The sequence below is a fragment of the Pavona decussata genome, unplaced genomic scaffold, assembly GCF_977016875.1.
Source record: "Pavona decussata unplaced genomic scaffold, jaPavDecu1.1 SCAFFOLD_57, whole genome shotgun sequence".
In the NCBI taxonomy this organism is placed as follows: domain Eukaryota; kingdom Metazoa; phylum Cnidaria; class Anthozoa; order Scleractinia; family Agariciidae; genus Pavona; species Pavona decussata.
In genome coordinates this window covers 129,847-155,660 of record NW_028145479.1, presented here as the reverse complement: position 1 = coordinate 155,660, position 25,814 = coordinate 129,847, and the positions used below count along the sequence as shown (strand labels likewise).

Genomic DNA, 25,814 nt, shown 5'->3' with positions numbered 1-25,814 from the left:
TGAACAAATCCTCTTTAAACGACGTTTGCGATTACATGAAGAAAGTTTCAGCCCGGGCTAAAATTTCCAGCCCGGTTTTTGAAACCGGGCTGGAAATTTCAGCGCGGGCAAACGGGCTGGAGAAACATCATGTTATCAGAATGAAATTTCAGCCCGGGCTGAAAAGCGAGGTCATCTGGGTAGAAAAGTGACGTGGGCATGCGCAATGATTTATTTTCAACGAAACAAGATGGCAGCTACCAGTTTTCAGTGGAATAACGGCGATAAAATCAAAAAACTTATTCGGTGCTTGGCGAATTACAAATCGAAAATGGACTACCAGAACAGTGACTTCAACGCAGATAAGGTGAAGCAATATGAAGCTGTTCGGGAAGCGATAGCCCGAATGTATGAGGAGGAACCGACCTTCTTTCTTCTTTCGTTTGTGCTACATCAACTTGTCAGCTGCCACCATCCCAAAAAATTAGAATTGACTGCCAACAAAAGGCTAAATTGCGAGAGGAGCAATGCCCCGATTTTCACAAGTCGAATATTTGACGCCATTTTGATTTCTGTTCCCTCTTCCCGCCAAATTTCAAATTTGGCGTACGGACTGAAATTTCAGCCCGGGCTGGCAGGCCGGGCTGAAATTCGCCATGTAATCGCCACAAAATTCCAGCCCGCCTACCGGGATGAAATTTCAGCCCGGGCTGAAATTCGCCATGTAATCAGCCCCTTACATTTATTCACTTAAGAACATACCCTTGACATCAAAGGTAACAAGTTATTGTTAAGTTAATATAAAAAAAGAATAATTTGCAAACGTCTCTCTTCAATATCACATACAGAAGAACCCCGCTAACTCAAATTACCCAGGGAAACCAAACTAGTTCGAGATAGCAGGTTTGGTGTTTAATTTCAAATATCCTGTTAGCAATTAATAAAATATCGTGGTCTTTATATCCTTTCCCAATCACGCGTTAGTTTAATACTTCAGCGCAATGTTTGTTTTGTAAGAGTCTTTTCATAAGAACTTTTAGTTTGAGAAATTGGGTCGATCTAGTTAGGTCGTTTCCATATAATACACACGTTAGGAATAAAGATAAAAGATTTCGACTCTTCAATGAGCTATGTTCTTACATCTTAAGGTTAACTGACCCGACGTTTTTAAAACAGAGTTCGAGCAATCGGGGTAAATTTGAGCCAAGAGAAGGACACATTAGTTCGAGTTAGCTGATAGTAAGTAGCTGAAAAAATAGGGGTCAAATCCAGGAAAAATCTGATCTTGTTCGAGTTAGCGTGGTTCTACTGTATCTACTTAACGAGCACGTGGAAAACCACGAAATGGGATTACCGACGAAACAACTGGAGATCTCTTGAAACAGAGTTGTGGGATTGTCTTCAGGCTCTTGTCAAACTAATCTGCGGCGTTGGGTGCAATCACTGAGTAATTGAAAACAATGAAAAAGGCGACAATAGAAAATTTTCATGTGCTAGTAAAAATAACAAAGAATTAGCAAGTTCTCCATTGACCAGACCTACATCAATTTCCCTTCCTCTTGTGTAGCGATCACATACAACTAACGTTCAACGTAATTACGCTGCCTATAATTATAATTATTATTATTATTATTATTATTATTATTTTTTTTTTTTACAGTTTTGAGGGCGACAAGCTCGTGAACAGATTGCTAATAAGTGCTGCCCTCCAAAAAGGCTTTACTTATTATTCTTCATTGGTTCCCCATACCTCCAAGTAAGGCCAACGCAAATAAGCATGAGAAAGGTATCACTGAAGTAGTTTGGTAGTAGTAAACTGTAAGCATCATGGTGAGCAGACGTCAACAAAACAAGAAAGGAATGGGAAACTCAAGAACTATCTTTTTCTCGTGAGCTATTTCGGAAATATCAAGTATTTTGCATCTTGCAACAAGTACAAATCGTTTCTGACGCAAATGGAAGTTTCTAGAACATTATTTTGACTGCTGTTAAATCCCTGATGCACAGACCGGGTATGGAAGTGTCCACAGTTATTCTGAGCTTGGAGAGTCCATGCTATGTGCACGTGATCTTCTTTCTTCTAACTGGCGACACACCCACATCGATATCATGTCCACATTGCCGTCATCGTTTGCTGCGATGAAGGGATGCGTCTATATATAAAATAATTTGCGAAGAAATAACTGAATGAAGAAGAAAGGAACTGAGTAGGGAAGAAGGCAGGGAGAGGGAGAAAGGAGAAAAGAAGGAACGCATGAATAAAACAAAAACAAACTAGGATGGGCATAATAGAGGAACAAAAGAAGGGAGGAAGGGAAGGAGGGAGAGAGGGAAGAAAGAGGGAAGGCATGAATGAAGAAAGCGGGCGAGGAAGAGGAGAGGAATGAAGGAACGGAGAAAGGTAGGAGGAGGGAGGACGGAGGGAAGAAAGCATGGGGGGGAGGGAGGGAGGAGGGGACGAAAAGAAGGGAAAGAGGGTGAGAGGAAGGAAGATAGGGAGGGAGGATCGAGGGAGAGAGAGAAGAAGGAACGAAAGAAAGAAGGAAAGAATGATTTAACCGTACATTAACCTGTGGGCGATGCGGTGCGTAGTGCAGAATCATCTAGCCGAAAAACATGGGCAAAGCGAGAGGTAATACCATAAAGAGCAGTTGTTGCATACATATAACTTACCAAAACCGCCTCAGGTGTCAATCTTGCTGAAGGACTTTTCTGCATGCTAAAATGAAATGTACAAAAAATGGTGGAGTGTACTCATGATGAAACAAACAAAAACACCAAACCAAAAACAAAAGCAAAAGACCTCTCTAGGACCGAATATACTTCAGGTCGGTATATGCAAAGGAAGAAATGCTGGGGAGAGCCGCTTGTTGGAGGACCAAGGAATTGTCTCTTCAAATCAACCGGTTCACTACGCAGAATAGGTTTCAGGGAACAAATCTGGATATGTTTATGTCCTTGCGAAAAGCAATTTTATGAAAATGGAAACTTCACACGGAGGAATTTTTTTTCTAAAGGGAAAGACTCCTTGCGAGTGCCACCACATATACCTCAACCATGGAAAAATGAAGAAGTTCAACATACAAAGAAGACTTTATGAGAACGCTCAATATAACCAACAAAATTATATTTGTCTTGACCTTTCATTAAATTGCCCCAATAGAAAATACTCACCACTGCGACACGAAATTCACAAATGCTGGCGAAAATTTATCCTCGGGTAAACATGGTGGATTCTTGAAGTAAATCAGTCAAAGAATTAATCCATTAATTAATGAAGTAATCAATCAAATTAGCAAATGAAACAAAATTGATCAATGGATGAATCAATTAATCAGTGAATTAGTCTGTCATTCGTTCAATCAGTGTTCATTCATTCATTCAGTCAGTCAGTCAGTCAGTCAGTCAGTCAGTCGGTCGGTCGGTCGGTCGGTCGGTCGGTCGGTCGGTCGGTCAGTCAGTCAGTCAGTCAGTCAATCAAACCAAAAAAATAAAAAATGGAAGACTGATCATCATTTCAAAAACTCATAAACAATTCATAAGCGCATTGACCTATCGAATGGTCGATAAAGCATCACGTGCAGTGGCTTTATATCGAGTATGCAGTGTTTTATCAGCTGGCAAAACACTCCTCATTAGTATGCGGTGTTTTTCTCGTATGCTAATTTCCAACGTTCACAAAAGCATAATTTTTATGAACTCTATTGACACCCGATATTCCAGGATTGTTTTTGAAGCCGTTCAAAAAACTCGCAGCACATGGTTTATCGGGTCTTTTAAACCCGATAAAACACTCCTGCTCGTTTTTTAAACATTACTTACTTTGACTTAATCAGTTTGACTTAATCAGTCAATCAATCAATCAATCAATCAATCAATCAATCAATCGACCGACCGACCGACCGACCGACCGACCGACCGACCGACTGACCGACCGATCGATCGATCGATCGATCGATCGATCGATCGATCAATCAATCAATCAATCAATCAATCAATCAATCAATCCGCCGATGAAGTTCTTTACATAGCGTGATCGTCTGTGAAAGGGAAGTGCGTTATTAGTGACTGACCCATTAAAAACCTTAGGCTACGACATGCCTTTCAATGTGACGAACATCCAATGTGGTTTAACCAAATTAATAACATTCCTACAGTGACTTTCAAAACGTTTTTCGAAAAAGTTTAAGAGCTCGAAAAAATATGTGCAGATCAGAGAACCTACGAAGAAACCTTTGTTTATCTAATTTATGAAAAATAACAAAAGGTCCGTTTACGGAATTTGGCTTACCTCATGTACGATGCACTGAAGCAACGCGATTGGCTGCAAAAAAATTATTTAGCACAATTATAAATAATATTCATTAATAATAAGGCAGGTTGAAGACAGCCTGTGGCAAATGCTTAAATATAGTTTGGTTCTAAACGTGAGCCGAACGATAAATACTTCTCTCGTCTTCGTATAAACCAAAATAAATGCGCAAATCTGTCCAGGGCACAATTTTCTTAGTTAGTGGATAGATTTGTTTGGTGCGTTTCTTCAATTCACTTTTGAATCTCCCAGTATTGGTCTGGTAACATTACCACTACTTATGAGATGTACAGCATAAAGACAAAACAAATGCTTAAGTTTAGGAAAGTTATTACCAGAAATGTTTCAGCGCCTCCACGACTTTCCTGTGAGAGAGCAGGGTATTCATTAAATTAGTGATGGAGTATTGGTAAATAAATTGGAATCAAATTAAAGGAAGCTGATGAAATACGCTTTCTCGTCTTTGATATATAACTTTTTGTTCAGGTACATGTCATTTATCGTCGTTAGAAAGAAAAGGCGAACATGAAATACTGTATTTCTCAGTCTTGTCGATATATTTTTAGCAGGATGTCTGCTGAAAAAATACAGAACAGCATTCGTGTGGGGAAAAAAGCACTATCTTAGACTCACTGTTGGATAAGGGAATCTTCCTAAAGCCATCTGAAAAGCAAAGGAAGTCAAAGTCAGATTAACTTTAGGGCTGTTAATTATAGTGGTACACAATGTAATTAACTCGATTGGGCCATTCGTGGTACGCGCATTTTTTCGAGCATTTTATAAAAGAGTAACTGCTAGCCACAGTAGTGGTCAAGTATCCACTGCTTGCCTATACAAATCTCTTGCTGTTAAATGCAGTAATCTAGGTATTGGTCAACTACGATAGTTTTTTTTTCTCTTACGACGAAACCCCTGATATCGACACAACAACAATGTGCACTGCAATTACAATTATTAAGAAATCTTGCTCGTTCCGACCTCATAATTATACAAATAAAATATGGACTTGATTTGGTCGGGCCAAGCTTTGCAAAGCTCAATTTGTATTGTGTGATCAAGAACGTAACAAGCTATCATGTAAACATGACACACTCCATTAGAAATCAGAAGCCTATCCCTCAAAGTGACTTTTATCACAAAGGAGCAACCACTGGACTTCGTCTTGTGTTCTTCTCGCCGTGTTTTGACATGATCCGTGCAGCTATGCCTAAATGGCCGGAAGAAGAAACGGCAATATCGAGTCTATGCAATGGAATGAAAAAGATTGATAATTCATTTGTCACCTCAAGAAGGGAGACCCCAAGACTCCAGAGCTCTGATCGAATACTGTATTCATCTCCCAGTATGCGTTCGGGCTGAGGAGTAAAGAGAGTAAACCACAGAATAATTTTAAACAGCCGCTTGCAGCATAGCTGCAAACATATGTGTATTTTATGGTCAGGAAAAGATAACTCTGAGAGAGCATATTTTCCGTGCTTTCATTCATTACTCCCTTCATTAAAAAAGCTAAGCTAACCATGTTGAGACATTTAGCCCACGTACGAATACATTTCACGTTGTAGATCATGACTGCTCGGAATGAACCACATGTAAACTGATGTAAAAACATCAAATGTTCAAGACTTTCTAGACTTACCGCCATATAAGCGTGTGTCCCAACGTACGTAGTAGCAATGGAATTGACGAGCTAAAGGAGAAAACAGAAAGACAAAAGAAACACATAATTAAAGCAGTAACTTACAATGTACAACTATTATAATGTCATACTACATTTACTTTCCGTTTATGCATTGTCTTGAATTGCAAATGTATATAGAGTGCAAACTGCTTCATAATTCATTTGCAAACGACGTTGTATTTGCAGCCATCTCTGCGATAAAAGGGCTTTTTCTTGTGATTCAGTCACGCAAAGATTTCAAAGCGTGCATCAGAGCACAATTGGTAGCCAACAATGTCTTCTGCATTACCAACAAACACTCTAAGCAATTCAACCACATCCTCATTTTCTGCCACCAATGGCACGTCGTCTAGCAATTGAGCAAACCGTATGTTTTTTGTTTTTGTTTTGTTTAGTTGTTTGTTTGTTTCTTTTTTGGCACTTTTACCATCCCAAGCTCTAGGAAACTCTTACTTCAGACCACTCACGTACCTGTCGGCTAACACCAAAGTCGCACAATTTCACTTGACCCCTTGTGCTGACTAGAATGTTAGAAGGCTTCACATCTGAGAATGTGAAAAGGGAACATTTAATTTATACCTGCATGTATCGAGCTGCTCGTAACATTCACCAGCTACTTAAAAGAGAACCACAGTAGTCATTCGACAGTATATTCCCCTTGAGTGCTTCCTGCTTCCAGATATCCTTAAATGGCCCACAATCGTTGTAACTGTACAGATTTAAACTAACCTGAGCAACACTTAAATTCGGAAGGCCTGATACGCAAGGTTAGATTTGAACTTAGTTAAATTCCAGAGAAAATATCTATTGCAAGTACTACTGAAATTCCAGATCTTGTTAAACTGTCAATTCGCAAAACAAATTCCTTTCTAGTGCCTTGCTCTTCCTCTCACCTCTGTGCATAATTTTTAGTTCCCACAAATATCGAAGTCCTTTGACGACCTGCAATGAAATGTTTATTTATTTTTTAGCAATCTGCATTATCTGTATATGATGAACGGAACATGGAAAAAACCGCTGAGGTGAAAACATGTTTTGCCAAACGTTTCAAGACAACATGTATTGTCTCTTTTTCAGCGGATGCAACTCAAAGCATCAACAGGCGTGGGAAATACGAACTTTTGAGGTTTGCTAATTACTCTTATTCTAAACTTTCATTTAACTGCAAATCACTTACTGAAACCGCAATTCTTCCTAATACGGGTTCTGGTATGCAACCATACACGTCAAGAGAGCCACCTAGATAGAGACCAATTAATCACAAAATTATGTGTCTCCCTTGCCAATTATTTCTACTAGGTTATATAAGGACTTCAATCTTAAGACAGCCAGAATGGGTATTGTTTCCTAAATAACTTGAGGTCAACGCGGTATCGAACCAAAGAGGTAAAGAAAAAAATACAATCCTAACCAAAACTACACCAATCTTGTAAATTGTACATGACGTTAGTTCATAACACTACACAACTTAAGGGCTTCCTTTGTAGATGTCGCTATGTCATATCAATCAATCAATCAATCAATCAATCAATCAATCAATCAATCAATCAATCAATCAATCAACTTTATTTACCCTCGAATTTACAGTGTAGCACTGAAGTGCTAATATCTTCGAACCAACTATATTAATAAGTAATTATCATAAAAAGTTAATTCTATATAACAAATAAGATAACTAACTACCTAGACAACTAACTTGCAAATTATCATGATGTAGAAAGGTTTGCAGTTCCTGCCCTTTTAAGTAAATTATTGTTCCCAGTCGATATCAGTCGTCGAAAAGAAGTAAAATAAGAAATAATGCGGTAATGGTCAGGAAGAGAATTCCAAGATGTTGCTGCCAAGTAACTAAAAGAATTGATACCATAAGAAGTGGTCAGTGGTTTGGGCAAACAGAGTATATTATGTCCTCTTAAAAAATAGGTGCTAGAGCGTAAATGAAACATATCTTTTAAATATCTTGGATAATCAGAAAAATGAAGACATTTAAAAATAGTAAGAATCATGTTTTGTAAACGCTTGTCCTTGAGGCTCGCAGTTCCTACCTTTTTAAGTAAATTATTGTACTCAGAGTTAAAATCCTTGAAAATAAATCGAAGAATACGTTTGTTTAAAAGGTCCAGTTTATCAGAATCTTGTTTACTAGAGAAATGCCACACCATAGAACAATAATAAAAGTGAGGAAGGATAAATGCCTTATAAAGACGGAGCATGCTCTCAGTAGACATCAGTTTGCCAAACCTTGTCATAACGCTAAACGCTATCGTAAGGACAAACGACTTACACGACTAAATAGGTCGTTTCCGAGTTGTTGTGAACCTCATTATGAAAGCGAGGCTGAGTGCAGAGTTTTTACAGGAAAATTAGTTTTGTTTGCATATGAATGAAAACTAATTTCATAATTAAAACTTTGCCCTGAGCCTCGCTTTCATAATGAGGTTCAAAGCAACTCGGAAATGGCCTGTTACATAAACATTTGATGCAAATGATTACATAAAATGATTAAAATTCTTCTCTAACAAAAAGTAACAACAATCTCTTGTTCTTACCACCACTTTTATAAGAACAAAAACTTTTTCTTACCATCCATATATTCTGTACAAATTGAAATCCTAAAAGGAGATTAAAAAAAAATAGCGCTTATTTCCTTTTAATTGCCTTAATTTCTGCCATGTCAACACAGCAAACCTGCAATAAGACGAAAATGTTCGTGCAATTTCTTCAGTACCTATAACATCTTCCACTCAACTTGGGTTAAAATTGTAACAAGACGGCATCAAAAATTATAACAAAAACGATGATCGGTAAGATAAGATACTTTATTAACTAAATGTAAATTAACCTTTTAAAGATTTATGAATACATGTCAAAAATTAAAGATAAACAAACAGAGGTGGACTCTACAGTGCACATTTTCTTCAGCCGTTGGGTATTAAATAAGTAGTCCTGGCCTGAATCCAAACGGCTATCTATCGAAGTTCCTGGAAACCGCAATCCAATTCATTTGGATTCTTAAGTCAGACGCATGGACCAATTTAAGTTAAACCTACCTATTTTCAACAAAAAATGCTCCATAAAATTCAATAATGAAGGGTGACGAACACTAAAACGTACAAAAGGAAAAAATTAATTAACAAAATTTAATACACAAACATGTAACATAAAAAGAAGTTTTTTAAATTTATAAAGCTTAGTGTTCGATCTGTTATCGACCAGGTTTTTTTTTTTTGTTACATATAATCAGGACCACTGAGTCACCGTAATTCTCACAGGATTAGAAGTGATTTTATCCAAAAGTGCCAATTAATAACGTTTTTTAAACATGAGTTCCCTGGCCATGAAGAGCAGCCATGGCTCAGCGAGTCTTAACAAAGCACTCACTGAAATTTCCAAGCTCGATGGATGTATTTGATTTCATAAAGATTTAGAGTGTAGAGTTATTTTCTATCAATGCACTTTTTACTTATAAACGTGACGTCCATAAACAACCTTGAACGAGTCTCTTCTTGCCCTTTTCAAGTCATTATGAAAATGACAAACGCTATCATGACCATCAATCAAAGCTACCATGAAGATTCTGGAAAAATCGACTGCGAGTCAAAGAATTCTAAGTGAACAAACAAACAAAAAAGAAAAAACGCTTCCATTACCTTTTAACGTGAGAGAAAAGCTTTTCTATGTTTTATGTTTCAGTTTATACACTACGATTACACAGCTACTACCTGTACGAGGAGTGAAACCTGCAAAATTTACTTGGCATGCTACGACAATCATTTACCTGAAATAATATTTCCAATTCTGATATAATCTGTTTTTGTACAGCTGGAGTTACATCTAAAGGAATCACCTACAAACAATTATTCGAAGTAGTCAAGTTTTGAACAACCAACAGCCTACTGATACGTTCTAGTTCTTAACCAACTAGAAGCAAGTCAATCGAGATAGCTATCCAGCTACATGTGGTAAACCTGGGCTAACTCCATTCTGCTGTTTTTAGGGCTTCACAAACTAAGTTGGCGCTGTGATAAGAGGGCAGGTGGGTCAAAGTGGGTTTACCTTTTTCTCGTTTGATAAGTTTGTCTAGCCAGAATGCGGTTGACAAACAAAAACTTAAAACAACATTGTATATTTATCTTAATTTTAGATTAACTGTTTAATGTTACCCGCAAATACCTAGCGAGCTAATCGAGGCCGGTAGAGAAACGAAACTTGAAAAAAAAGCGTCCTGACTAGTTATAACAAGTATTATTACCAATAAGGAAAATCTCACCTTCACTGCAATAATTCTGTTAGTTCTCGTATGTAATGCCCTGAGGACAACATTGAGTGTTGTGTTAGTGACGTTAAACCTTACCTTTGACTTGCTTTCTTACTACTTTCTTCCCTAACCTTACACGTCAACATCTGTTACCTTTAATACGAACTTACAGTTCGACAATATTCACCAGGAAACGTTGTTTACTGTGAGCAATCCTCCCAATGTACCTTTTCATTCAGTGGAATATTATCTGCTACTGATTTGGAATAGACCCTTCTCCAAAATGGCGGCAACAGATTTGAATGAGTTAAAATTGAACTGAATAAAAACTGACACCATCACTGGAAAGAGCACCTTTACTTTAGTAACCTTGCAAAGTTTCAGCATATTAGATGTTACATCAGCTTAGGAAATGTACGATAAAATTTGACAAATTTACAGACGTTTGTATGACTGGGGGTATAGGTCATACCCCCAGTCATACAAACGTTTGTAAATTTTTTATTTTTCAACTTATACTTTCTCAGCTGATATTACACCTGATATGCTGAAACTTTGCAGGGTTACTAAAGTAAATGTGCTATTTCTAGCACTTGCTGGTATTATAAGTTTTTAATTTCAACTTATTTGAATTTTCGGCCACCATTTTGGAGAAGGGTCTATCACTTGGAGTGGGATTTATAAGTAGAGGTTTTTTTAGTGAAAAATTAAAGGCTTGACGTTTCTGACACTTAATTTAAATTACAGCAAAAGAAATAGCCAGGAGAGGTTAGACAGTGGTTTCTACAAATATCCGAATGACGGCGTTGCAGCAACTGATGAGGACAGTTAAGAAAGGAGAAAAAAAACATGCTGCTTTCATTTCCATGTTGCGTTCCCTGTTCTACACTCCCTCCCAACCCCCCACCCCACCGTTCCGGTTACCCCCTGCTTTCCTGTAACCACGATAAGAAAAATAGAAAATACACTGCAAAAAGAATATATTTTTTTATTTCCTAGTTCTCTGGTGATCAACTTTGAATATACCTCTAACACATAAAAAATGTTTAAAGACCGTTTAAGAATACAAAAAAAAAGAAATGTGAGATTACAGATAACAAGTTACCTGTACACTGTTCCTCCATTTCCATGACCTAGAATGTCTAGATGCTGAATATCAGAGTGGGATACCTGCCGATGCACAAGTCAAAAGAAACATTCAAGATAGACTTCTACAGTAGCTCGACAAACAGGAATGCTCAAAATTAAGTTAGCACCCACTTATGTCTAGCGATATGTATGTGATAGCCTCCTCGTGAGACCCTTGAAAATTAGTGAGTACGAAAGCGTCACCTTCTCGCGAGGTATAATGTGACAATACAAGTAAACGCGACTGAAAAAAAAAAGAACAACCGCTGGGGAACTGCTTGAGGTATGAATCGGCAGATTACATAATTAAGTATAATGTACACAATAAAAGCATTTATTGGACAAGGTTGCACAAACACAATATCTTGGGTGCCAGGGTGTGCAAGTTAATTATTTGTTACAGCTGTAATACCAAAGGATGAGGCAAATTCATGTACTTCATCTTTGAGATCCTCGGACAATGCAAGATACATGTATTTTGCAACTTAAGTACAAGTAGCCTCTCATACCTGACCATTGGCTAAAATATTTCTAATGTCTCCATGTTCTGTCTTGTGCATTCTATACCATAGAAAGAGAAAGACTATAGTGAGGGCACATACACTCTTTTTTTTATAAGAACTTTTTTTATACTAAGAACATTGAGGCTGAGATTAACTACAATTTAAGAACATACTAAAAACATTACCCAGGCTGAGAGATAGTAAACAACATTTTTATTATGACCAAATGTTTTTAAAATGAACAGTATAAAATACTATAAAACAATAAATTAAAGTAAAAATTCAGTCTATATTGTTCAATTAATCCAAATAATAGGTGTCTTGGTCACGTCTGCATAGATTTATTGAAATACTACATGAATAATAGATAACTAAGAACATCTTAAGAACATTTCAGGCTCAAATTGCCAAAAATAAGAAGACAGTTCAACCTCAACCCCAAAATTAGATGTTCTTATAAAAAAAATAAAGTAAAATAAAATAAAGAGTGTAGGATTCATATCAATAATCCAATCGTCCAATTAAAAGAAAGTCAAAATATCCCTGAGATTTGATTGGATTCGTATAAACCAGATCTCCATATCACCATGGCATATATCTTGTTACAATCTTTACCAATTCTCAGGAAAAAAGGATTTCCTTGTATTTTGGTATTCCCATTGGACTGAAAAAATGGGTAGCTAAATAATATAATTTATAATAATTATAATTATACTATTTCACAAATTATTTCACAAAACTGATCATCAGGTGAAAATCTTAAATGTAAATAGTGAAAAACCTATCAAATCCCCATAATTTGTCCAGAAAAAAAGCCACACTTTTGGCAATCAAATCACAACTTGAAAATCAGAGATCAGGTTGCATTTTGAAAGATGAACTTTTTACATGATTGTATCTGAAAAGGAGCTCTTCTTAAAGTTGAAAATTTATTTATTTATTTATTCACCATTGCCAGAAATAGTTGACCTCTTTTGACTGTTAATAATAATTAACTAGTAATAACAAATATTATTTTTATAAAATTAATTACAACATGAACCCTACTGCCAACAAATGTACTGTACATGTAGGTGTTAATTGCAAATAAAACAAAAACTGATTTTCTTACATGTACAATGAAAAAATAAGACAGTGCATGTATTAAAAAACAAGAACTGTTAAACTCACATATTTGGCTGACTTTTAACCACAGATGGAACTGCATTGTTCAATGGAGAAGCTTTTGTATTTACCTGTTTTGAAAATTATCAACAGTCAGACAGTACAACCATGAAAATACCAAAAAATATATTTTTATATTTAAATATTTCCATCAACTGATCAAACAACATTTTGGAAACGTAAATACAAAAAAAAAGACGAAATACTGTTCTTAAACAAACAAAAACCTCATTTGTTACCAGCTCCCATTTGTCAGGAAATTTTACATTTTTAGACTTATATACATCTTCAAGTGCCTTGCCATACAATCCACTTACAGTAAGTCCACAAAAATTTCTCCTTCTTGAAGTCCTGCATGCTGAAAAAAGGAATGTCATGGATAATTAAAAATAAATACCCAGAAGGTAGAAAGGGTTCATTGTTACACTTGGCCGGTCTGTGAAAAAGGTTGGCTCAGAAGGAAAATGTTGCAAAATTTCAAATAAGGCCCAGGCAACAGGCAGTTTCAAATCCAGTGCAGATTTCTTGTTTAAAATACTTAGGGCCTCCTTGTTATTTAACAGACTAAGCAGCCATGGTAACTTGTCCCAAAGGGATCAAAGCTACTGCAGTCATACAAGTCATAACATTTCTTGTTATGTGCTAAAATTTGATCATCCCATTTGACACTGATGCACATACAGTACTGCATGCACACTGTAGTTAAACTTACAGCAAATGCAGGCTCCAATTATTAAGCAGACTGTGACTTTACGAACATTAATAATGTCCGGCCATATTTATATACTTCACAGTACTTGAAATGACTTTTTTTAATGCTGGGGTTTATTTTCTGGGAGGGTTTATAGACCTAAGTTATACAAAAATGGCTGACATTTTAATAGTTATCCTTTTGTCTACATGGCAAATTAGCTTTACTAGTCTAGTTCAAGCTAAAATGCTCTTTTGATTTTTGAACTCAAGTACGAGGTTAGCAGGGCTAATTTGAGTGCCAACAAAAGAATATTAAAATGTCAGCCTGATTTTGGCATTGGGTCTATGTTTTATTTTAGTTTTCTTTATGTTTAATTTGGAAGAAGGGCTTTCTTCATTAGCAGAGGTTTAATGCATTTCAAAATGGTTAATTAAATAGATTAATATTAATAATAAATTATAATAGATATTTTTATTTTAAATTAAATTAAATTTAATTTTTATTTTAAATTAATTAATCAATTTGATTAAAACAAGCTCGTTTTCATATTACTGGAAAGAGGTTTGCGTCTGAGATTTGGCGGACCTATTTTTTTTTTTTTTTTTTTTTTGGTGGGAGGATTTTTTTTGCAGGGGGTGGCTCATATTCAAAATTTAAGATATTATTTGGTTAATTTTTAACAGCTAAAGGAAACATGTATTAAATGCACTTTCCACTCTGAACTGACATGTTCCCGTAGTCTACATACATGTACATTACATGGACTGAACATAAATTATTTACCTTTTGGATAAATAATTAGGGGCTCCTGTGAAAGTTGTCTTCTCACCCGTTCAGAGTTCATCCACTGGTGCTTTGAGCAAGACAAAAAAAACATTTAGCAAAATATGTAGGATTTTTCCAAATACATGTAAGCTGTGCAATAATATTTTCATATTATTTATATTCATGTAGTTTGTACATGTATCTCTTACAATCTTATTTTTAACCCTGTGAACACTGAATTCAAAACTTGGATCCATTCTCAATTTGAACAGATCTGTGATAAATCTGTGTAACTATTCCAGTGAAGGTTGTCTGTTTGAGCATTACTTTCCACAGGTGCAACATGTACTGTATTATCTGTTTACATCATGCAGTATATTCCAAGCTGGTCAAAAAAATTGATTCTTTGGCTGACATCCACAATTATTCATCGGGACTGCAAGCTGCTGAGGTAGAGAGTTCTTTTTGATGGTAATTAATAAATAAAATGATCTTTTAGCAACTGTACCTCTACAGTGAGTCTACACATGTTTTGAGCTTACACGTTGAAAAAATGACTTACTTTTTAAGGTAATGAGTTCTTTCAAATGACAGGCATACAGTTTTAAACATCCTGCTTAACAATATATATTACACACTGTACTAGTGTTTAACCTACCCCAGTGATCATAGCCTGCAGTTCTTCATCACCTCTAACGGTTATTCTGTCCCCTTCTTCATCTTCATCTGCAATGGAATTCCAAATTAAAATATTAAAATAAAGAGAATTAAACCACCATAAAGTAACCAAGAGCCTTAACGGTACCACACTAATTTACTGAGTCCCACATTATAACGCTTGATTTAATGGCAAAAAGGTAAATCCAAGAAGAAATAATTCTGGAACTCAAGAAGCAGAAACTGAAATGACAGTGATGCTGATATTGAAGGCGTTATTGTTCAAAGGGGAGATAAGTTGCTATCCAGTGGATAAAATGTACTCTAACCAATACATTTTATTCGCCAATGAGATACACTGTAGTGATAGTGCTGGAAAGAGTTATTTTCTCTTTGAACAACCAGAGCCAATTCAACAGAAAAGCAAAAACAATGCTCATTTTTGTATTGCACACATTGTAAACACACAACTTCGTTGAAGATATAAGAGTTCTGCTTCCAGATTTCTTAAAAGGAAAAAGCCCATACATTTGCTAAAACAAGCTAAATTACTCCATGTTTTGCTGACAGAGATGACATTTTATATAGCCGGACTGTTAGTTTGTAAGGCAGTCGACAGTTGTGCCAGAAATCCTAAACTGCTTGCAATCAAAGTGCAATTGTTGAAAAAATTTTCAGACACAGATATATAGCAGGTTTGATGAGTTGATCATCATCAATATTTGATGAATTGTTGATTTTCAGCTTGGCAAATACATCCACTGCCATTCCACGTACACATGTAACACAACAATGGTGGGTTAATATTGACATTTTTTTATGGCTATCTTCATCTTCTTCAATCCACTGCTTTTGGTGATTGAAACAGTCACCATAACTCATATTCCATGTAAGGTATCTGTTCTATGTACATGTATGATTAACAGAACACCTTTGCTATGTGAGTTTTGATTTTGAAATTTTCTTTTATGTTGATGGTAAAACATGCAGTGTGGATTAAAATGTCTTGTTTAAGGAAACAAATGGCAGCTAGACAACTACACCTTTGCATTATACTCATGCAGGCCATCTGATAGGGTGCGATAAAAAATCTGAAATTGTGCGATATTTTCAGGGTAGATTGTGCGATAAGAAAGGACTATTATGCGGTAAATTATGCAAATTATGCGATTTTTTCCTCAACTATTTTAAGCTTGTTTTCCCAGGATTCTGAGAAAGCAAACCCCTTTATGCTGCTCTAGCGATGATTTTTTCATAAAGGAACAAAAAATAAGCCATTATGAGTGAATTGGGATATAAAAATTTAATTTATGACACAAACAGTACCGTGCAAATGTAATTTGACAGTCCCTCAAAATTCGAACTTCGTGACTCGATCCTTAGCCTGCAGTGCAGGTGTTTTTCGTGGGCGAGCGCTGAATAATAAATTTAGTTCGCGTATTTGAAGGAGGCTGAGGGGGGGGGGGGGGGCAGGAAATGAGAGCGAAAAAAAAACGCCTGCCCGCAAACCCTGTGTAATCGCCAAACGCCCCTATTTATAGTTGCGCTTGATCAGTGCATTTCCAGCTTCATTCATCACAGCTTGAGCAGTCATGTCACGTACTTCGCGTGATCTAAGTTTCTACTTTGAAATCAAGCATAATAAAGTCACTAGTGAAAGTTGTCTCTGTCTCAAAATAAAAAGAATCATGAAAGAATAAAGCTACTGTGTGACGGTCAAATTAGTAAATTTAGTAAAGTTAATTTTCTGCGTTCGCTTTCAGAAGATTTACAAGTGTCACGCTGTGCGCCGCAAAGGTCAAATACAGAATATCAAGCACAGATCAGTTCAAAGTTTTATTCGAGGCTGTGCGAATACAAACCTTTACCCGGTCCAACTGAACAGTATGCGAGTCGTCCCCAGTTATCACACAAAGCTGCTGGTCAACTGGTGTATCAATCTTTTTCAGCGATCGAAAAAACAGACAGTACTCCTCCGCTGAAGCAATGATAAACGGTTTTTTGCATCCTCAATTTTTTTTTATTCGGTATCCGTATTTTGTTAGTCCCATTGAAGTTGCTTCTTCACAGCACTTTTCAGCGCACAGACAAGGATCGCATCAGCACTTTTGCTCGATAAAATCAATTTAAATGCCCTTCAGTCGAACCAACAACGGAAAGGTAAAGCTTTTTCCAAAGGCGGTAGGAAAATCTGCCTATACATCTTGTCTCGACAACAGTGAAAAAATTATTTCTTTTTGTTCGGAGCTCAATTCAAGAGATATTCCAATTTCTGAAAGACACGGTTTCATTGAGCACAGTGCTAGTGGAGCTGGAATGAAATGACATGCGGACCGATCTGCCGTGGATTGTCAGGTATCAATCAATAAGTGACCTACCGCACCAATCAGAGCCCCCGTCTATCCAGTGTACGGGTTCTGCAAACAAACAATAACTGCGGGCAGGCGTATTTTTCCCTCCTCTCCCCCTCCCCCCTCCTTTATTTCTCAGCCAGTCGTCCTCTCCCTTAGGGTCACTTTTGACTCGCTTCAGCCCTCTCGCGCTTCCTCGCCCAAGATGACGGCAACGAAGGATTATTCAGCGCTCCCGCTCCAAAAATATGCCTGCATTGCAGGCTACTCGATCCTCGAAACTCGAAAGCAGGTAAAGCAGGTTGGGGGATTGGCAAGACATTAAGTCCTGATGCTTCGAGTACCCAGGCGCGAGTCGAGTGCATCGAGTTTCAAGGCAGAGAAACAAAGAACTTTTCGCGTGATAAGTTTTTCACACATGATCTGAGGCCACAGTTCGGTGTTTACGTTTCTGTTGGAGCGAATTTTTGTGTATGATCGAGATGGAAAGAGTTCGCTCTTTAAGCATTTTCTCGGTTCCTTGCTGATTACAACCGAAAGTATTTTTAATCAAGAAAATGCTGTTTTTGAAGTTTTGATTCGAAAGATTAAGGTACAATCAAGCATAATTTTGTGCATGCAGCGTACTGGTTTAGCGGGGCTAAAAGCGATCGCGCATGTTTCCATTCTCAGCTTGTGAAACAGCGGCCGAAAAAGTCGCAATCTTTAAGTTTCGCTTCCTTCACTGTGAAAACTGGGTTTAGTGAACAAGTAATCCAGTCATCTGTCAGAGGAAGACACTGCTACAATCCGAAATCAGTTGATAGAAAATGAAGAAAACTTGACATTGCCTTTTGAGATGATCTCGACAACATTTATGCAAATTTGTAACACTACGCCGAAGATGTAAACATTCGCGGCAGCTTTCAAAGTCTGCTCAAAAGTAAGCGAACGGCCACGTTGAAGTCTCCCCGGTTCCTTGCCGAATTCCACCGAGGTATTATGCACCACCTTGAGTTAAAGTTTTTTTGTTGTTTCTCTCTGATCTATTGCAGGAGGATCATATGTGATGGATTCATATCAGCAACCCTGATAGGCTAACTCAAAGAGAAGAATTGTTTGCGTTGCACCAATTAAGAATGAAAAAACTAGCACCAGGCCCCGAAACTGTCAAAAACGAAAATGACGCCTTGAACCTCGATTGTTTGTGAAATCGATGGTTTCAGAACGTTTCTTGGGCTTTTTCGAAATTAAATCGTCTTGAAACTAAGTGCAGACGCGGAATTTTTTCAGATAAGGCATTTATTTATGGTTTTTATTTAAGAATTGTGCGATTTTTTGTGAATTGTGCGATTTTTTATGAATTGTGTGATCGGATGCGATTTGAGGTCAATTGTGCGAAATCGCACCATCGCATAATACCAGATGGCCTGCTCATGGTATTTAGACCTTGGTGGGAGGGGGTTCTCCTACTGGGAGGTGTCACTCAACAGGATATTGCTTTTAAATCTAAAGTCATCAAATAATAGGGTGTTAAATGTTGAACTTCAGAGGGATCCCTCAGGAAAAAATGAAATATATTATTTTCCCTGACGTTTTCTGCTATCAAATCTTGAAGCTTGCACCTCATTACATGCCTCTATAAATAAAAATGTCTAGAATATCCACCCCCCCTCTCCCCACCAACGTTGTGAATTAGGGGGCAAGAACATTTTTGATGTTACTTCATGGCATAAGGAACATGTTAAAAAAAAAACAAAAAAAAAAAAAACACCATCACCCAAGATTGAGTATAAACTAGAACAGCTCTAGAACTTAGGTAGGGTATTGGTTAAATTTGTTGAAAATAATATGATTGTACTAATTAAACAACATCAATATTCTCTGCGACAATTGTATTCGGCGATTCCTGGTAGTTAGTTAGTTAGTTAGTTAGAAATATTTATAATTATATTAAAATAAATAGTTTTGCCGATAACAGACTTACTATATCAAGTTATTTTTAATTTAGAATTACGTGTATCCAAGGTAGTCCATTTTATATACATGTAAAGACTTATTGGCTTCCTCAGGCTTACCTTAGGGTTAATGTTTAATTAATATCGTATTAATATTTTGTATGTGTGTTTAATGTCTGTATACTTACATTCAAATGCAGTGGTAGTAGTGTGAGGCATCACCTGAGATATTGCCTCCTATGACACAATAAAGTACAAAGTCATTAAACATTATTTTACTATTTGTGAATGAACACATTCAGAATCATCTTTATCATGTACCTCTACAAGTATGTGTAAAATGAAATGATGATGACTAAGATCTACACCATAATCTGACGAAAGAAATTATAAGGATAATGATGACGTTAACAATGAAGATGATAATGATAATGATCATCATTATCATGATCGATGTCATGTTAACGATGATGATAATGGTGATGATGACAATGGTGATGACAACGGCGACAATAATGGCAACAACAATGCACCACAACCGAATGTAAGGTTAATTAACGTGTATATTCCTGTCAATGGACACATATATTAAATACCAAACTGATCAATCAACTGACATTTGCATTTCTAGCTCTAGATTAAAGCTTTTGACGAATAAACAGTTATTTTCAAAAATCTATAACTAAAGATGATTTAAATCATCCACAACAATGTCAGTTCTGATAAAATGACTACGTTTACCTCAAAAACCTGCAATCACCCATAATCTTATTGTAAGTAAACTTTATTTTATTACAAGAAGCGAAATCAAAGCCTAAAGGTTTTAACATTGTACAAAAATGAAGGGTTCCTCATGATATGACAGAACGCGGCCGGCTCTGAACTGCGCAATTATGTTTCGTAAATTAGGAATATTTCCCGCGGCCCAAATGTACGTTCTCAGATTAAACCACATGAAATCTAACCTATTAAAAACACAGATTGATAAAATATTTAACATCGAATGAAACATTGGCATGATTTGTATGCCGATGTATTTTTAATCGACTGATTTTCAAACAAGCAAACATAAGCTTAATTTCATGATCAGAATATAATGCAAATAATACATACCAAAACATCTCGAAAAACAATATTCTGGTGAACAGTCCAATCTACGGCTTCTCCTTCATCAGGCACAATTCGTATCACCAGAGAAGGTGACAAGGACATAAGGCGATAAAATCATTTCACTTCAATTTCTCGCAGTTCATTTCCCGATCGAATCTTCTCGCTTTTCCTAGTTTGCAAAAAGTGAAGGGCGTTCCAGCTCAACTGAGCTGACCGCGAGAGACGAAGCCTAGTTTCGGTATCAGATCTCGCGCGATCGTATTTCTGGTTGAGCAAATATCCGGATTTGCGAGAGGGACTGTGGTGTTTTCGGTCTCCGAAAAGGTAGGTTTTGAGAGTAATTTATCGTGTTTAAGAAGCCATACGTCCTTGATATTTAATGTAATTGCTAACTTGACATCAGCAACTTACTACGGATCCATCGTCACGTTTCCGACTGGAACCTTCCGACTCATTCCTAGACCTTGACAATTACACTTACGCAATTGTACGGGGCGTTCCATATTTCGATGCATGCATCATGTCTAAAAATTAGCCTGCTTCTCACATTTTTAAGAAAGACAAGGGAAGATTTCCGTACTGTCCCATACATTAATTTATGTATACATTTTGCGACACATGCTGGCTTCCAATTTGGAAGAGGGTTAATATCACAGTGGTGCTTGACGAATTAATGGAAATCTTTCGGAAAAATATACCTCCAAGTGCTTAATGTTCGACGTTGCAAGTTACTGTCACGTTTAGCTAATTGGAAGCTTTATAATTTATGTGATTGCGATCCTTACAGATACATGAGCCCACTGTTGAGGGTGGGGGAAGGGGTGGGGAGGGACTTGAGTTGTTGGGTGAGAATGCTTGGCTGAGAAGGGTGAGGCCTGTAATATTTAGGGGTTTTGCTAAAAGGCGGCCCACAGCCCACCTCAAAGCAAACAGCCCAGTGGCCCACTTCACAGTTCATGGCCCGGGGATTTAAATTTTCAAGTATCTGCCACTTCAAGATGGCAGATACTATAAATCACACATTTTTAAGCTACTTTTTCCTGGTTTTTTAAGTAATAAAATAAGTAAGAAAAAGAAATGAGGAGGGTTGAACAAAGAGTCCAGGCTGGAACCTTACCACTATACTACCAACAACTGGCTGCCACAATCAGAAATTTTTTGGCTAGACATCTTAACCCCAAATATAAAGGCTAGCTGCAAGCTACCTAAGCTAAATTAATGTAGGCTAACCAGAGTGTTATTTTGCAAGTCACCAGTGTGACACGTACATACCAGTCTGTCACGGTAAGTATCTGCCATCTTAAAGTGGGCATAAAAAAAATTACCTGGCTGTAAACTGTGAAGGAGACTGCCAGGCCGCTTCCTATGAGGTGGGCTGTGGGCCACCAGGCCGCTGGCTGCCTTTTAGCAAAACCCAATATTTAGGGCGTTTATAAAGATGAAGTGTGCATCTTGTCAAAAGCATCATATTGTGAGAGTCGCCAATGGGAGAATGAAATCCATCACATTCCATACCGACCATGTCATTGAGAGCTTTGACACATAAGTCAACTCTTGCCTTGCAGACACCTTACTATTATATACACCGCAATAACACGGACAGCAGCTAAATCCCCGACAAAAATAAATTTCAGGATTATTTTGATAAAATTAATTCCCCTATTGTAGACTCTCATTTTATTCTCGGTTTTCACGTGACATCACCAAATTCTAGAATTCAAAACTGGGAGCCCTACAAAATTTTTACCTTCATTCAAGGAAAGATTACCTAAAAATATGTCTGTTCACAATTTCTTAGCTCGATGTCGTGCTTCCTTTTGAAAATACAACAGTTTCAATTTCCGAGTTTCCATTGTGCGTGACATAAGGAGGACGGCCGTGACAGAGCTTTTCCGTATCTTAAAAATAACTCTTCGGGTGATTTTCAGCATTCTAAACAATTTAAGTTTGAGGAGAAATATTAATCTAAACATTCGAAAATTCACAAGGGCAAACAAACCTCTTTTCTGGCAAAAGTGAACTCCAGATGTTTTTTCGTATTTCCGGCCGCCATGTTTGTGCCCCTCAGAGGGACACAAACATGGCGTCTCCATACTAAGCTCTATAAATTTATGTGGAACATTTTGTCAAATAACTCGAGTACGGAATGCCGCACAGACCTGACACTTGGACAGATGCCTTATTTATTTATCCTCCATACCATGTCAATTTCTTGACTTCATTCATGGAATGGTTTCGATTTTTTTTTTCAATGGCGTGACAGTGAAAACCAAGAATAGGGCACTGACTTGCGGTTCAGGGGATGTCCACAATAAAGGGAGTTGATTGTTGACTGGAGAAAACTTGAGATTTTCTTTACGACTTAATGCAAATTTCTGAGGTGATTACTTGAGGCATTCCGAACCATGGGGTGCCCCCAACTTGTATGTTCACTTAAAACCTTGACTTTTGTACTTTTATCATGGTGACTGCATTTTCTTTTACAACAAACTCACAGGCTTTTTTAACTAATCACTTATTTATAAATGTTTAATCAGATCTAATTTCAGTCAATAATAATTATTGTAATAACTTTTTTATTGATCATTGACCATCACTGACTGAACTACAAATTTCAGATCGCCTGAATCATGCAGAGCAAATGGGTTGTGATTGGTGGATCAGTCTTACTACCCAACGTTGGTGGATTTCTGGGAGGATTTATAACCAGGTCTCATATTAAAGACTGGTATGACAAAGGTATATTAAAATATTGATGTATTGATTTTCCTGCATCCACATGCAAGAAAAAAAAAAATGAAATGTGCAGAATCTTCTCAAATTTTGTTTACAATCATGAGTTTGGTCTGCATATTTGTTTGTGCATTTTTTGACCTGGAGGTGTTATTTCCTTTCTGTTACCATAGCAACAGACAGTGGTTTGCCGCACTTAAAGTAATTGTAGAAATTTTTATTCAGAGAAATGTGGCTTACTGATGAAAAATATCTCTGACTTTTGCTCAAAATGAAGACTTATCCTCTCGCCTGAACCTTAAAACTGGATTTGAATCTGCGCTGCTGGAGTCCTATAGTAAACAGGAGATGCTTCCCTAAGTCCTATAATAGACAAACCTGTGTACATGTATGCACAGGTCCCCTTTATATTATTTTATAAAGTTTAATTTCAACTCTTATTTTAGATTTAAAGAAACCTTCCTGGCGACCTCCAAACTGGCTTTTTGGTCCAATGTGGACAAGCTTGTATTCTGGCATGGGCTATGCCTCATATCTTGTGTGGCGAGATGGTGGTGGGTTTGGTGGCGATGCAAAAACAGCTCTTGCTTTGTATGGAACAAACCTGGCTTTGAATTGGCTTTGGACTCCTATTTTCTTTGGTTCCCACAAATTAGGGATGGTAAGAAACATTACGGTGTAGATACATTAATCAGTGTCAATGGTGTCTAGCACAGAATGCTAGTATTGCAAACAGTCCATCCCAATCTAATTGTTGAAATTGGAAATATAGTAGTTTGATCGAGTAGTGGGGAGTTCCCTTCACGGAAAAAAAATCTCTTGGATCAGCAAATTGGTCCAGTTGGTCAAAAGCTGAATGACTAGCTACTCCCTGACAAGCTTGTTGCCTAACTGGAGCCCGGTAGCCTGGGGCACCCAAGAAAATGCTCTGGGCTCCTAAAGGGGCAAGAATCTTCTGGAAGAATCTTTAATGATTGATAATGGTAATAGGACTGATGGAGTCCAATTCGTTCTGTTAATTATGAGTGATTAACAAAATTGGACAACCATGCATGCAGCGGGAATCCGATTTGTTTAATCATGAATATGATTACAGACAGAATTGCACGACACAAATTCCTGTTACCAATTAATCATAAATCTAACAAAATTTGAGAAAAAAAGCCAACAGTTTTACTTTTTCGTGAATAAATAGAGGGCAACAGTTGGCTTAAGTTTCGAGATCGATTTACAGGTAATTACAGCGCGTGCAAATGACGTGTACTGTCCTATTACACCAGGCATGACCCATGCACTTTCCTATTGGCTATCATCATGGCTGATGATAGCCAATCAGATTCGATTATTTTGTCATAGTTTAATAATTAGTAGTTAACCTCCACTGAAAGTGCACGTTAACCCAGGATTAGCTTAATCAGGCTTTGAACAACTTGGCCATGGAATCAAAATTTTTGGTTTTGATTGCTAAAATTTCGATCCTGAGAGGCACCTACCACGTGTTTAATTGATAAGGTAGCAAAATGTTTTGCTAAAAATAAAACTATACATGTATATCGAACGTTTTCACTTTGCAATAGGCCTTTGGCGAGATATGCCTACTGTGGTTAAATATCGCCGGATGTGTGTACACGTTCTACCCAATCAACAAAACTGCAGCAGGATTGATGTTGCCTTACCTTGGTTGGGTCACGCTTGCGACGGCACTAACCTACTCCATCTGGCAGATGAACAAGCCTTCCATCAAAGAAGACTGATACTGGGCGGAGAAAAGCGACCGTTTGAAAGCAGAGGGGAAAGCGATACACAACTGATCAATGATATAGGCCAATAAAATCCGTAAACATTGTACTGTACTAGAATAAGTGCCTGTGTTCATAATTTGTTCTTGGTGTTCTTGTTTTTGTTTTTTGTTTTTTTGCGTGAAAACGTCTTTTTTTGTTTCGTAAGCGGTGATCAGTTTACCTGTCTCGTCTAGATGCTAAAATTCTAATGATTTCCATATTCATGCAAAGTTTGGGTATTGGTAATTCGAAATTCTTGGAAGTCTAGCCAGCCTGGAGAATAAAAAAAATTACAACACTTTGAAGGACGCGCCAGCACGTGCAAACTGGGCAACTCTTTTTTTTTATGGTGTTTTTTTTTTATTTATTTTTTTTTTGTAGCGGCATTTTTCAAATGTTTGTTTGGCGTAAATCATTACGTACGGCTTTCGTGAAATCTACCAACGCTTTTATTGCAAGCCGTAGACTCTTTCTTTCTTTTTTTCATCCCCAGTTAAAATCAATAACTCAAGATTACTGCCAAATGAAAATATATTTATTTTTTTGTTTTATGCCTTTTCCTAATTATTTAATTAGTAAATCATCAAAGTTTATTTTGAACATGTATAAGGTGTAATTTACAAGTAAATGTTATAAAAGTCTTTTAGTTCTTATTGTTTCTCGTTACAAACTCCTTGGACATTCCTTTTCTTATTTTTGCACTCTGTGCTGTTTTTCGGTTCATTCTAGCCTCTCTCTCCCCACAGTCTCGCCTCGCGTATTGT

The 25,814-nt window shown here is 37.1% G+C and overlaps 2 protein-coding genes across 2 annotated transcripts; one reads left to right on the top strand and one right to left on the bottom strand.

Moving 5' to 3' along the window:
• On the bottom strand, positions 1–20,784 carry LOC146479978 (dual specificity mitogen-activated protein kinase kinase 5-like). Its single transcript, XM_085110191.1, has 23 exons — positions 20,540–20,784; positions 19,615–19,663; positions 15,140–15,207; positions 14,500–14,569; positions 13,340–13,380; positions 13,029–13,093; positions 11,865–11,916; positions 11,333–11,397; positions 10,240–10,279; positions 9,748–9,816; positions 9,020–9,072; positions 8,553–8,581; positions 7,147–7,208; positions 6,863–6,911; positions 6,441–6,514; positions 5,928–5,978; positions 5,575–5,646; positions 4,925–4,954; positions 4,627–4,656; positions 4,271–4,303; positions 3,154–3,215; positions 2,653–2,698; positions 1–2,132 (listed from the first exon to the last, which is right to left on the bottom strand). Exons 1-23 carry the CDS (start codon positions 20,636–20,638, stop codon positions 2,010–2,012), a joined length of 1,332 nt encoding a protein of 443 aa, XP_084966317.1. The 5' UTR covers positions 20,639–20,784; the 3' UTR covers positions 1–2,009.
• A 2-nt stretch (positions 20,785–20,786) lies between these two features.
• Positions 20,787–25,691, top strand: LOC146479977 (translocator protein-like). Its single transcript, XM_085110194.1, has 4 exons — positions 20,787–20,860; positions 23,155–23,275; positions 23,716–23,930; positions 24,847–25,691. Exons 2-4 carry the CDS (start codon positions 23,167–23,169, stop codon positions 25,021–25,023), a joined length of 501 nt encoding a protein of 166 aa, XP_084966320.1. The 5' UTR covers positions 20,787–20,860; positions 23,155–23,166; the 3' UTR covers positions 25,024–25,691.
• The last annotated feature ends 123 nt before the right edge of the window (positions 25,692–25,814 follow it).